Below are 14,572 nucleotides of genomic sequence, written 5' to 3'. Positions count from 1 at the left end.
GTTTTTGTATACAAATTGTCATACCTAAAGTGTCATGTATAAAGAAAAAAAAGGAAAAGGGAGATCATATTGTTTAAATTTCTTTCCTTTCACTCAAGTGCCAAGATTGTTTTGATCCTAAAAATGCCTATTCATTTCCTCAAAAGCAAACTGTCTAGTATGTATCATACTTGAAGACATTTCAAAAAACCATCTCATGGTTCTCACTTGAACACATTCAAGGATGGCAATGGGAAAAAAAAGTAATTACCACAAAGCCATGCAAAGTATACATAAGCAACTAAGAAATCTTCTTCTCATCCATATTTCTAATTATCCCCCTGTAGGATTTCTAACTAAGGCTTAAAAACCCAATGAACAAATGGAAGTTTCCCTCTGTACATGGCTTTTATTATTTACATAATACAATATAGCATCAATGCTCAATAGCATGATTATGTGCAATACATAAATATGAACTATCTGTACACATCTGCAGATCTAACTAAGAACTAAGGTACATAAAATTGAAACCAAACTGAATGCTTTAAAAGTAAAAACTAGGACTGAACACTGCAATAAATCAGAAGTAGTGCCTCGTGTACATACTTAACTATTTACAGATGAAAACAGGCATTACCACAACACTAATCTAACTATACTCATTTATATATAAAAAACACAAGTTTCATACATCACAGAAAACCTTCCATTATAACACAGAAGTGATATTACCAGACAAGCATCAGTGAAGTATACTGCCTCTTCTAGTTGTTATTGTACAATGCTGTAGATAATGCAGCCCATGCAATACACCCAAGAACACTAGAGTCCTACACCCAAGTACAATTAATATGATAAAGCAGCCCTCTGCAAGTGGTGCTGGATACCACTAAGAAGTCTACTGCAGCCATGTTGGTTATGATTTTCCATGCAGAAGGGTACAGTTACATTAAGAACTGAAGTCTTTAAAAAAAGCTTTAAACATTCTTTCTTGAACCAAAACATTCAACAAAAGATGCACATGAAAAATTAACTGTTCAGATACCTTTGCAACTTAAAATTCAGATGCATGTTATTCAATAGAGCTGCTGCATGTGGAAAAACAAACGTAGAGTTTTAACTTCTTCTTGTAAACAAATTAATCTTAGTGCAGTTCTGTGCTACACATTTTTAGCAATGAGAGTAATGCAGACATCTTCTGGTGCAGGCCAGCACAACAATCTTCAGCGACAGGTCAAGACCCTGTTGCTTGATGGTTTACTCTTATGACAACCAGTTGCCATGTTTACCTTTTCATAGAATCTTATTTGACAGGTTTTAGAAGACCAATTAGCCAGGCTTACATATGGCACCAACACTGGTATCACGGAAAGGTCTGATCCTCTTTATAGCCTTCTTCCTGCTTCCAAAGAACATGTTGTGGAAATAAACAGGGTGAAGTTTAACTATGGTAGAAGTAGACTGCCAGTCCTTTTCTGGTGTACCATTTTTTAAAAAAATACAGGCACATAACACTAGCCAAAGATTATACCTTGATTACATTCCCAAAAGGCAGATATGCTGCAAACATGCAGAGATTTCATTACTTTGTTTGGCACATGGGAACTAAATTTTGTCCCTATTATCTGTGTAACTCAATTTGCTGTGCAGATTTTCATCCAATTTTATTCAAGGGAGGGCATATACATTTTGTAGGGCTGTATCTATCCAATTCTGCCTGTAACAAACACCCAAACATCCTAAAATATCAATTATAAGACAGACAAGTATAAAGTAAAACTCTGGAGAACATCAAAGGAAAATGGCCATGCATCTGCTCTTTAATGTTTTCCTACGATATATTAAAATAAAAACAAAGTTTCAGTCTCTTCACAAGTAGTAATTTATATTCTCTGGATTTTTTCAGCCACAACAACTGGATTCTCTTTTCTGATTTTTGCTGCAGCTTCTGCTTTGTAATCATATGGACAGTTGTGCTTGTCAGAGTAACGGTGAAGTCCACAAAACAAATTTCCACATCGGCAGTCAAACCCTGTACATACGAGAGGAAGTAGGGTCACTTGGGAACTTGCAGCAATTAAAAGGGAAAAAATAGCCTTACTCACTATAGAAAAAGGAACCAGATTTTCATGACTCTTTACAACATGAAAGATAGAATCTATCACTTTCAATTGTGAAAGAGCTTTTAAACCTCTTCAACATGGTGAGAAATTCAAATAACTATCCTTACATAAACTCCTGTATACAACATACAGAGTAGAAATTATAGGCTCTGGAGTCAGACTGACTGACCTGGATTCAAATCCTACTCTTACCATATATTAACTGGGTAATGAATGTTTCCTCAAGTGAAAACTAGAAAAACACAACCACGGAGTTCTGAGATTCAAAGAAAAACAAAAAGTACCCGGAATATTTTGTGCCTGGCTCAAAGTAGGTGCTTATTGTTTAGTTTAGCTATATTTTCCCCAGGAGAATAAATGAAAAGAATTAAAAAGGATGGATGACTTTTTATTAGTCCAATAAAGGAAAGTAATTCACAGGTCTCAAGTGGTAAAGGGTTTCATGTGATTAGGAAGACAAATGGAAATCAAACTCAACTTTCCCCCACTATCCTTTCTAGCCAACTCTGGAAACTTTCTATTCCTGAAAATCAGGTTGTTATTTTTAATGTGTATGATCAACCAGTCCCTTAGGGAGTAATGAGATTTTTGTTGAACCCTAGTAAAATATTAGATTGGCTAATGTGTTCTGTAGTACCTGTAAGGCCAACTTTCTTTCTGCACATAAAACATCTGTTCTTCTTTGGTTTGGGTAACTCAGGAGCTTTTTCTTCACTTTGAGAAGTACTGGGCTGAGAAACTGATGGACTGGGCTGAGTGACAACTGAAAAATAAGGGTAAAAATTACAAACTCGTGAAGAGTTCACTAGCTGACAATGATCTAAGTAAAAAAAAAAAATTTTAAGAAACAGTTAAGATTCTTAGTGAAAATGTTTCAGCCTTTCTTAAAAACATGTACTTTAAAATCTTTTACTTTAACATCAAAACTTTCAAGTCTGAGAATTATTTGTCAATCAACATAACACTACTAATTGTTTCTCTAAATTCTGTAACATGATCACTCTACTCGAATTCCTGTAAACTCGCTCTGGTAATGAGAAACAAAGTCTTAATTCTAAGTTTTTGATGACCTGAGAGATGTTGGTCATATGCTTGTTTTTTCTGTATTGCAACTGCCTAAATGTAAAAGTCTTAATTAGGGGTATCAGAATTCATTACCGCTGAGTAAATAAAGTTGCCAACTTCTGAGGTAGTTGACCATAAAAAAAAAAATTAAAAAAAAATTAAAAAGTCATTTGTCTTATACTGCTAGAAAAAGGATTGTGTAGCTAAAACAAGCAAATTTTGACAAGTAATACCCAAATCATTAATCACTAACTTCAGATACTAAAATTTCACAATAATTATTTTGCCATTTTAACAAGCTTTATGTTATCTTATGGAGAAAATCTGGAAGATTTTCTAAAGTTTCTTTAGAAAGATAGCAAATGTTGTCTTTAGACTAAGTACTAGTGAAATTTTGATTTTACACTATTTAGGATTCCACAAACAAAACAAGACTTTTAAAAGCACATCTTTTAATTACTTTGTGATATCTAAAACAAATATGGAATTCGGAGTTTTAGTTCTCATATGACATCAACAGAATTTGTCAATATGAAGGTAAAATTGCAGTTTACTATATTAAAGCCCACATTACCAGTAGTTCCTTAAAACAAAATACCAAGTTTAATTCTTTTATAAAATTCAGCTATACTAGAAAGCACTGTTAAATCCAAGTTTTATTAATCCAAACCCCAAGAATAACAAATTAATGTATGCAATCCTAAAATTACTGATAAATAGAGGCCAGCACCAAAGATGTTAGCATAAATCCAAACTCTAGAAGAAAGCCTACTGGTTTAATGACAACTTACTCTAAAAATGCCCCCCAAATTTATAACTCATTTGCTTTAGTAATATATCCAGTGAGATTAGGAACCTAATATTAGACAGATTATTTTCACCTATTACTTATTCCTAATAATCTACTATGATAACCTCAGTATAATTTTTCCTGATGGTATGAGGGTAAAGAATAATCTTTGGGAATAGTTTAGGGGCATGGAGGGGTGACAACCATTTCCTCAGCTACATCTGAGAACTTAACAGTGGTCCCTCAGACAGGGAAAAGGTTAAGAAAATATCAAATATAGATTTACCAGCCAAACTTAAAATTTTTCACCTTTATAAATTGCGATTGATATAGTTCACATAAGCTTGGCTATGTGATATTAGCAAAAGCAAGCCTCCAAAGTAGATTACATATCCACTGACACTATTTCCTCACAACAGTCTTACGTTGTATTCAGTCAACACTACTAGGAAATAATGAATTGATCAAAAATAAACTATGTGCACTATAGACAGAGTAAACAGATCCTTATTCTAGGTATAGCATAGATAATTCAAACAAGTCAATCTTATGGCACATGATAGGACCTCTGGTTGAGCTATATAAGCACAGACTCAAAGACATGACTGAAAACCAAAAATTCCTTTCCATACTGAGTTTTAAGCTCCCACAAAATATGGGACCCAACACTTCAACTTGAAAGGTGTTCAATGTTTTCTTTTGCTTTAATATTTTCCACAATATTAACTATATCCAAACTGAAGTTACTGCTTTTGATTATAGAAGAATTCTTCATAGCTCTGAAATTTAATCTATATAATTTCTTCTAGGTTTATGAGCTATTATAGCTTCTCTAATGATTCAGATACCTTTAAAATATGACAGTAAACCACCTTTTAAGTTCATTAAATTCTTAATACTTCCAGTCTCCAAATTACAAACTTTGCTGATTTATGGGTATGAGTTATGCAGGGGGGAGGAAGGCAGAGACAAAAGAGGAAGAGAGTAGAGTGACTATTTTATACTTTTTAAAGACAGTGGTTCTTTCTTGGCCTTATTTTATAAGCTGTCTCTCCTCTTTGGTCCTTTGATGGGAAGGAAAGAATCCCCCCACCAACCCTTTCTCATACTATCAGAACTGAACTAGTATGAAACAAAAAGCATACCTGGCTCTGACACCTCTGTTTTCGGGGTAGTTATTTTGTCCTCTCTTGAAATGCTCATTTCTGTCATTTGCTGAGTTACAGGCAAGGCAGCCACAGGCACATTTCTATTTTGAGTTAAAGCAAACATTTTTAAAGATGTTAAGGGTATTTCTTTGTGAGATAATAAGTTGTCAGTTCAAGTTTAAATATTATTTTATACATGATCAAATAGAGCTAAATAATCTAAAATTTTAAAAGGATATTGGATGCCCAGCACAAATGGTTGTGAATTAAGAAAGCAATGTGATAAATGGCTCCTCATTCCAAGGCTGCATATTTGTATAGCTAACTAAGAATTCTGAGCTGTACTTGTTATTTGTTTAAGGGCAAAAGAGGGGCAAGCTTTGTCAAAATGCCTTCTATGGCATTCCAATATAGTCTGCAAAGCCTCATTCACTACGATCCCTAAATGTCAATTACAAGGAAATAAAAGCGCAGTATTCTCAAATACAGCCTCCTTGGGGGTGTTATGGTATGTGTTATAATATACATCTTCACTCAGTGACCTGTAAGAGCATAATGTTAAGATACTGAAATCCCTGACTGGGCAACACATGCAAAGCCAAAGGCATCTGATATATTAATGTCCTTATTCTATATTAATGTTCATAATTATAATTGTATGGATAACAGGTCTTTATTTCCTCCTTATATTACAAAAAAAAAAAAAATCACAAAATGCTTAATCTTACCTTGATTTTTCAGATGTGCTGCCAGCAGCACCTTCACAGTTGTTTAAACTAGCGTCTGCTCTTTGTACAGATGCAGAATCTGAGGTAGGACTGTTGGAACCACTAGCTGTCCCTATTTAAAAGAAGGATTTGTAAGAAACAAAGCACCACTACACTCAGCATTAAGACTATTAATAAGTAACAAATACTTGCATTTAATTAGGTTAGTGATTTAAGCACTTTCACTGTGCTGCAGAATCCTACACTTAAGTATCCAAACAAAAATGTATATTAAAAAGTCATATCCAGTGAATATAAGTACGAAACAAAACCTCAAAAAAGAAAATGAAAAAGCTAAAAGATGCTTGAAGATAGTCATTCATTCCTGATGTAGTCATGCCAAGTACTTGGGATGCTGCTTTAATTTCAAGCTTTTCTCAGGTCTTCCTCCTTGGGCTTTCAGCATTGATTCTCAGTCTTAGGCCTCAATTCTTGGCTCTATGTTTTCTGTCCACCAGTTCTTCAAATGGGTTTTTCCTTGGAAACAACTTACCCATTGGGCTCATTCTGCCACTATTCTGCTGCCTCTGAAGATGTTCTTTGTAGCAAACAGAACACATTCCATTTGTCCTAGGATTTCCATAAAAGCCACATCCTGTACTACACAGCATGGGCCCTGGGGTCTGGTTAGTCTCCTGAGCCATATTTTTCTGCTATAAACAAAACAAAAACAAAATTTTAGAAACCAGCATGTAACCAAAATAAACTCACTAAATCAGTATGATGGTCACCAGTGTACCTTTGTTATTTTAAACACGAAGTCTGTTTCTAGGGCCACTGCATTAATCATTAAAAAGAGTAGGCCAAGAAAAGTGTTCGTTGCCTTTATAAAACAAAAGGCATGAAAGGAATTGTTTTACCTTGATAAATAATGAATTATAATAACGTTCTTTAGAACAAATAAATTCTCCATTAAACATTAAAATGTATTATTTCACCTATCACTATTGTTTTTTATTTCAATTTCTGAAAAGGTCACTCTGCCTAAGAATTATTATGTTTAAATCAATTTGGGCAACTGATAGCTTTAAGTCACTTTTTGCTCACCTGCACATTGGTTAAAAATAAATGAACTTGCAAATGGAAAAAAATACAATAATCATAATTAAATTAGATTTTCGAAATCTGCCAGTGGTTCTTTAAACCAGATGCATATTGGATATTCAAAGCTCTAAAGCCGTCCTAAAACTAACACCTAAACATACTTAGGTCTCTCGAGTAATTCAACAATTTCTCCATGAGGCAGAGCATTTGTACTTTTAAAATGTTGCAACACCTTCATAGCAGACTGAAAAGAGAGCTGGTAGATCATCTAGCCTTTCCTGTTACAGTGGCACCAGAAAGTGAAGTTCTTTATGTTAGAGGGTCAAGCTGCTTAAGTTCTCATGTTCTACATTTGAGGTGTGAAATCAGGCATTGAGTACTTTAAAGTCAGTGTCTGGAAACCTGCAATGCACATTTATCAGCCATAGACGTCTCAGCTGAAGCCTCCACCTATTAAAACTTTTAACAAGTGCTTGTCTTCCTCATTGCAGAAAACTTTTTCAAGCTCAACTGCAATATAGCAATGTAAAACAATATATACAACCTTCAGTAATGGTTAATAGTTAATGTTAGGCTACCAGAAAGAACTTTATACGACAAAAATACTCTTGCTTTTCCAGAAGCCTTGTTAAAATTACCACAAATATAGTAATATATGGCTAAATTTGGTAAACTTTCCTCAGAGAGTTAAGAGAAAGTACACATTATTAAAGAAAAATGTGAGGGTTTCCATGTTAAAGTAAGTATGAACGTAAAACATACTTGAGAGCACTTTTTCAAAGAAAGATCATATGCTCTAACCTGTGGTCACTGTGGATTAAACGTACCTTAATATTGATAATGGAGATCATTTATGATTAAGTTATGAACATTTAAATGCAGGAAAAGTACTTCAAGCTAGAGTTTGTCATCTAGAATTTCGTATGGCTCTTTCCAACTACCACATACTAGAGTAACATTCTTTAGTGAGTTATTAAAAACAATGTTTTAACAAGTATTAGCTATTTTTATAAACAAAATTATAAACAGGGTGGAGGAGGACTAAATCAATTTTGACCTGGCAGAATCCTGACAATTATTCCACCAGTTAAATGATAGTAATCTTTCCTTCTGTTAGTAAAAAGACACCATTTTCAACCCAAACTTGTATGAAGGGACCAAGATCCACAACTTACTTCAAACAGTACTACTAATTTAGCTGACACTGTCCCTTTAAATAGTAAATGGAATTTAGCTGACTCATTTTGGAGCAGAGTAGTGTAAACATTTCAACATCACTTATGAAGTTTATTAATAAACACTTTCAGCTGGGTTTTTAAAAATGTGAGCATGTGGGCAAAAAAAAAAAAAAAAAAAAGCTTCAAATAATACGTTATCTATTTATTTGCATGCCCACAATACAAAGTGTGCGAAACTTTACCCTAAACAAAAGTTGGGCTAGTCATTGAACCCAGGTTAAAAATTAAGTTAGTTCACAATTTCAGTGTTGTATTTGCTTTGGCAGCACATATTCTAATAATAACCTCCAGAGTCATTTGACAGCGTCTTTAAAAGTAAATTGGCCTAAATGAGCCAACCAACATTAAGATTATTAACTAATCTGATTCTTAAAATCTTTCGTTTTATATAAAAAAAAAGTGGGGCAGTATCATCCAATGATTTCACCCACTTTGACATGCAAAGTATTCCCTTTCCTTCAGAAAACACAGCTATCTTCAATTCAGTATAAATAGCTTTCAACTCTTAGACACCGGGACATTAGTCTTCTACATGGCTTCTCATCTTGTAGACTGTTTCCTACCCAGAAAGCCAGCTTTTAAATGCCATCACATGTGCACAGCTTGCCTTAATATTTTTCAGAAGCTTAGATCACATGGACCCGCGGCGCTTCAGCCTGTCACAAGGCTGCAATGTGACAGGCTGAGCTGGATGGAGGCTCTCACATAAAGCCTAGTCAACAGGGGCCTCTGAAATCAGCTTCTATTTATATCTCAGAGCCTGCCAACTCCTACACAACCACAAGAACTAAGGATGCAGCCTTCATACATCTAATATAATAAGAAAACAAAACAAAATGATGCCATTAAGACTGCTACAGTTTTTTCTAATGTAGGGAGGGATAAAGAACAATCTCAAATTCAATCGAGAAGATGCGAGCATCATTAATCACTCATGAAGCCAAAATGGTCAGGGTTGTTTATAGAAAGCAAGCACAGTAGAGCGCTTCACGGTCAGAAAGAATCTTCACGTTTAGTGGCAATGGGGAGGGAGGGGGCGGCGGCGGGGCGGTTGCCATTAGGTACTGCAGTTCCCTCCTACTTGGCAATATTTTAGAAAAATACAGTACCATAACTATTTAGTGTTTTTAAAGTTGACAGAAACTTGATCATTCAGCTATACCATCAGGTATAATTGAAATGTTTATATAGTTTTGGCTTCCTAATTCATAGCATTAAAAACAAAACAAAGACAAAAAACCCGGGCATGCAACTGAAACACTCTCCAGCCTCATATAAGAATTTCTGCACCTACAGAATTTATTTCTTACAGGTGCACATAATGTTAAGACGTTAAGAATACCCACTCACCTGGATTTGATACCTGTTCTAGCCTCTAATCTATCTCTAATTAAGCCAGTGACCTTGGGCAAGTCCTTACTCTCCATATATCAGTACGCTCTTTGCCAAGGGGAGATTAGTTGAGATTTTTAAAGGTTCCTTTCCAGACTTAATTTCGGGCCTTAAATAGAATATAGGGGAGAACAAACTAAGACAAATCCCCTTTTTGGTGGACAATTTAAGAAAAAAACTTGGAAATAGAAAATTGTAACATTTTCACTAATTCAGTTCTGAAATTCTACTTTTAAAACGAGTAAAGTGAAATTCACTTCGATTTTTTTTAAGTCTGTAAATTACCTGAACAACAGGTTTAGGAACAGGGGCTCTGTGACCTATATACTACTTTACAACAGTACGTCCTTAGACCAGATTCTTAGGAGGCATTCACACAATCCATAAAGATAACCTGGCCTTTCCCAAAACACAGCTCTAAGGAGTGCCCTGAAAGCGAGCAAAGAATTTCACGTTCATCAGCCTAAATGCACGAAACAAAGAGGAAGGTGCTCCATTTCCTTCATGAAAGAGATCTTGGGCGAGAAAAGCAGCGACGTTGGAAAAACTAAAACAGGACGACAAAGCCTCCCTCACCCACGTTCCAGCGGATTTTAGATCAAGTTCGGGTCCCACTGGTCCCCCAACCCTACCCTCATGCCCCGCCAAGCACAGGCCTCGCTCAGGAAACCTAGCAGGGCCTTCTCCAAAAACCACTGAGTCATGCAGAACAGCAGTTCTACAGGACAGGCCGGTCCCTCACCCTGCCGGCCCCGCGCCGACCCCCTGCCCTGAATGGCTCCCCAAAGAGGCTGCAGAAAGCTAGGGGGGGTGCAGCGAGCGGGGGCCGGGGGCGCGGCCGCCGCCACGGCCTCTTTGTCTCTACGGGTCGGGCTGCCCACGCCGGGCGCCGCCGCCGAGGTCGGCCAAGACTTACGCAAGGGAGGCCGGGGGCCCGAAACCCCGGAGGCCGCACGCCCGGTATTGTTCCCCTGACGATGTGAGCGAGTGAGCCGGGCCTCGGGCCACGACGACAGGATGAGTCCTCCGTCTTTGTGCTTCCTGAGCGGGCGGGAGTCTCCCCTCCCCCGGACGTCGCCATCCGCGGCCCGCTCGGGCTCCGCGGGAGTTCCGTGGTGTTCCGGTCCCCCCCGCTCCCGCCCCCCAGGCCGGCACGAGCAGCCAGGCACCCTCCCCCAGCGCCCCACCACTCACCCTGCGTGGGCTGGAGTGCAGGAGCCTGGCTTGCGCGCGAAGCCGGCGCGGCGGGGCCGGACCGAGGCCTCCGGGATGGGCTAGCCGGTCGCCCTGGAGCCACCGCCTCCGCGGGCCAGGAGCAGGTAGGCGCCTCAGGCGGGAGTGGCGCTGCCGCTGCCGCCGCCGCGGGGTACTTCTTTGTTCCTGCAGCAGCACCGAGCGTGGCCGGTACACGCCGGAGCTCGGGAAGTGGGAGGAGGGAAGCGAGGGGGGGCAGAGGAGGCGGCGGAGGGGGGACCGGAGGCCGCGGCGGCTAACGCTGCTCGCGGCGCTCGCCTGTCGTCGCCTCACGCCTCCACCAGCGGCGGGTAGAGCCGACTCGGAAGGCGAGCGAGGCGCGCGCAGGGAGGACTGGGCGCCACGAGGGTCCGCTGATGGCACTCTCCGTCGCTTCTGCTACCGCCGATGAGGCTGCGAGGCTCCCGGCAGCGAGCGAGCCCCAGGCTGAAATGCAGACAGGTCCGCGATCCGGCCGACTGACGCGCTCTCTCCGCCCCGCGCTCGGGCAGTGAGAGAAAGAGGGAGGGAGGGGGCGGGGTCTGTGCGTCAGCGAAAACCCCGACGGCGGCGGTGAGGAGCGCGGTGACGTCGCCTGTCCGACGCCCCGCCCCCGACCCCAGTCACCGGGTCCGGGGGGGCGGGGCTGAGTCCGACCGCTGCGGATCCGCGGCCCCGAATCCCTGGCTCGGCTCCGGCCCCAGGGTGGAGTTGGAAAGAGCGAGTCTTGCGGAGGATGCATTTCTATTTTTAACCTGATTGTCCTCCCTCCGCCTTCCTCTTTCCGATTTTCTCACTCAAGCCCGCTTTTCGCCTTCTGAGTTCTCACGCTTTGTCTGGAGCCCTTTACTACTTACGCTCCTACCCACCCTTCCCCCACCTCTCAAGAATTAGAAGGATTCGCCTCGAGAAGGGGAAAACGAACTGCTTCATAGCTTCTGGATCTTTTCGCCTGCTTATGAAGCCTCACCCCTCCCCATTCCTGTCCACCCACTTTCCGTTCCAAAGTCCAGCCTGAGCCTTGCCCTGACGCCGCGGGGAAGGAGCGGGCTGGCGGTGCTCGCTCAAGGTCACGGGCGGTTGTGCAGAGTCAGGAAACCCTCTGCTGTCTAGCTGCCAGTCATCGGCCCCGGCGTCGCTGTTCTGAACAAACTGTTTTAGTCAGCCTGTAAAATCCCTGGATATTGACTATTCCAGCGAAGCATCGTGAACTGGGAAAACACCACATGTTCTACTCCAGAAATGGAATTAAGAGACAAACAAGCTAGACCTGAGGGAGAGACCAGAACGATGTTGCCGGAGGAAGTTCAAGAGGGAGGAGGCATTAGGCAGGCAATTCACAAATGAGGCACAGGGCCCGACTAGTTTGAAAGGGTGAGTTAACTCAAAACACTGAGAACCGTCTCAAAGAACCACCAACAAAAAAACCCACTTCCAGGTGACCTCTCCAAGTGATTTTAGTTCAACTAAAAAAAACCCCAAAAAACAAAAAAAGAAACCAAAATTACTGAGACAGAAAGGACTTCTGAAATTTTCTAGTAAACAATGTCTTAATGAATAAATAGAAATGATATGTAGGGCTTACATTAGCCACCATTAAGAATGGAGTGAGAGGGCCCTTCAGTGTTTCTGAAACTTGCTGATCAGAAAAATCACGTGGGGTGATTATTTAAAAGATTCTTAGGCCCCACCCCTGGAGATGGGTTTGGTTGGTCTGGGGTGAAGCTCGGAAACCTGTAGTTTAAATAATGCTCCAGCTGATTCTTCTTTATAACTTTGTGTATTTGGAAGACCCTGTCCTGGTGCCCTGTGCCAAAATTTCCAGATCAAACAGTTCCCTGCTTCAGTAAGCAGAATACCTAGAACATAGCTGACCTTTCAGGGTTATTGCTGTGATAAATTAATGTGTTAGAAATGTAAAGTAATTTCAGTCACTGGTCCCAGGACCATTGGAATTTATTTCCTTGAATGAGTAGATAAATTAGTGAAAACATAGCAACTACCATTTACAGACCATTTTTGGCGCTAAGTATTTTCCATTTAAGGTCTCATTTAATCTTCAGAGCAATTCACTGAGATAGGTACCATTATATCCATTTTTACAGGTAAGGGAATTATGACTAAGGAAGATAAATGACTTGCTTGAGGACTAGAAAGCTATGAAAGTGATTCTTACTAAGGACAAAAATAACTTAGAGATTCCCCACCACATCACAGGCCCCCTCCCCACTCTGAGAATTTTAGTTATTAGAAAGTGAAACAAGATAATTCCTGAAGGAGTATAATTGGGAAAAACAAACAAACAAACAAACAGAATATAGGCATGATTGTTATTTAATAATGTATTGCATAAAAGGTTATATAACACCTTCTGATAATTGATCTTCTCTTCCAACCATTTATAATTTTCTCAAGACGACTACAACCAAGAATGTGGCTGGTATTAAACCTATTTTTAGTAAGATTCCCTCCCATCAACTACCCTCTCAAAGTGTGATCCTCAGACTAGCAGCATCAGTATCACCAGCACTGTTAGAAATACAAATTCTCAAGCCCTCACACCAGAATCACAAACTCTGAGGCTTAGCCCAGCAATCTGGATTCTGATGCATGTTCAAGTTTGAGAACCATTGACTTACTCCTACCATGTTGGGCGATCTCTCAGATGCTCACACCATGTAAAGTGAAAAAGTTAAAAGAAATTTTCTCATATTACTGTTATAACAGGCTATGAGATATGCCTCTATGGAATTTTTTGCTTTTGTTTTTTGTTCTAATTTTTTCAGTTGGACAAACTATAATACACAAAATTCATAATAAGATACTTTTAATATAGTATGCAAAAGAGTTGGCACTCTATAGTCTTCAGAGAGGGTTGAAACCAGCCTTGGTAAAAAAGATAACAGAGAAAGAGAGGCATCTCGAATGTGGTGTTCTCAGTTGTTCAAAAACACTATTCGCAGAATTTCGTTATGTGGACAAAAAAAGGGTTCTATGGAAAATAACCTCACAGGGTGATCTGCTCATAAATTCCTAACCGGGCAGGTTATGGTGGGTAGTCACATGCCAGGCATATAACTTTTCTAGTAAAAGGTTTCTTTGCCTTAAGCAAGCCCTGTCTATTGTTTTTGTGCATCTAGGTTAACACACCTTTGAAATATGGGTAACTACTCTCAAGAGAGAACATAATTTTAACTACTCTTATCCAGTCTGTGCTGTGCCTTCTCCCACCTTCATGTAATTCTTACGTTGCCTCCTTTATTTCAAATGAGTAAAAGGAACTGCAAAACAATCATTTTCTAAAGCATTGGAGATCTGTGTCCCAGCAATTGTCAGTTTGGCTCAAATAAAATTTTATAATTTTTTTTTATTGGTTTGGACATTCTTATATCAACAATAACCTGGGACATATCAAGTGACTAGTAGTGATCCATTCCTAAGTACTCCTTGATAATAAGGATAACTCAATTATTTTGTATTCATTTTTTTCCCCATAAAAATATTTTACACATTTAACCACATTCTAGGCACCCACTGAACTGGATGTTGATGTATACATTGGTGGGAAAAATTGGTCTTACTCATGTTCTCATGGATCTTACTGTCATGTTGGGGAGAAAGACATTAACAATATTATCATATAAATGTATAATTATGAACTGATAAATATTTTGAAAGAAAGGCACAGAATGCTATGAGAACATATAACTAATGACAATAGATACTGAAAACTCACCCAGGTCTGAGTTCCATCACCAATCGTCCCCATTGCCAGTAGAGCAAGCATACT

At 39.4% G+C, this 14,572-nt stretch overlaps 1 protein-coding gene across 2 annotated transcripts; it reads right to left on the bottom strand.

Annotated features, from left to right (window-relative positions):
* Positions 1-364: 364 nt before the first annotated feature.
* On the bottom strand, positions 365-11,239 carry ZFAND5 (zinc finger AN1-type containing 5). 2 transcript variants are annotated; one of them, XM_016150017.2, is made up of 6 exons: positions 10,466-10,672; positions 6,369-6,528; positions 5,837-5,948; positions 5,106-5,209; positions 2,743-2,868; positions 365-2,014 (listed from the first exon to the last, which is right to left on the bottom strand). In XM_016150017.2, exons 1-6 carry the CDS (start codon positions 10,628-10,630, stop codon positions 1,866-1,868), a joined length of 816 nt encoding a protein of 271 aa, XP_016005503.1. In that variant the 5' UTR covers positions 10,631-10,672; the 3' UTR covers positions 365-1,865. The 2 variants fall into 2 exon arrangements, with proteins under 2 accessions (XP_016005503.1, XP_016005512.1); XM_016150026.2 differs by lacking the exon at positions 10,466-10,672 and adding an exon at positions 10,744-11,239 and having other exon boundaries at positions 369-2,014.
* Between the last annotated feature and the right edge of the window lie 3,333 nt (positions 11,240-14,572).

Source organism: Rousettus aegyptiacus, unplaced genomic scaffold, assembly GCF_014176215.1.
Source record: "Rousettus aegyptiacus isolate mRouAeg1 unplaced genomic scaffold, mRouAeg1.p scaffold_m13_p_3, whole genome shotgun sequence".
NCBI classification, from domain to species: domain Eukaryota; kingdom Metazoa; phylum Chordata; class Mammalia; order Chiroptera; family Pteropodidae; genus Rousettus; species Rousettus aegyptiacus.
The sequence above is the reverse complement of the archived record's forward strand: the minus strand, read 5'-3'. Positions and strand labels throughout refer to the sequence as shown.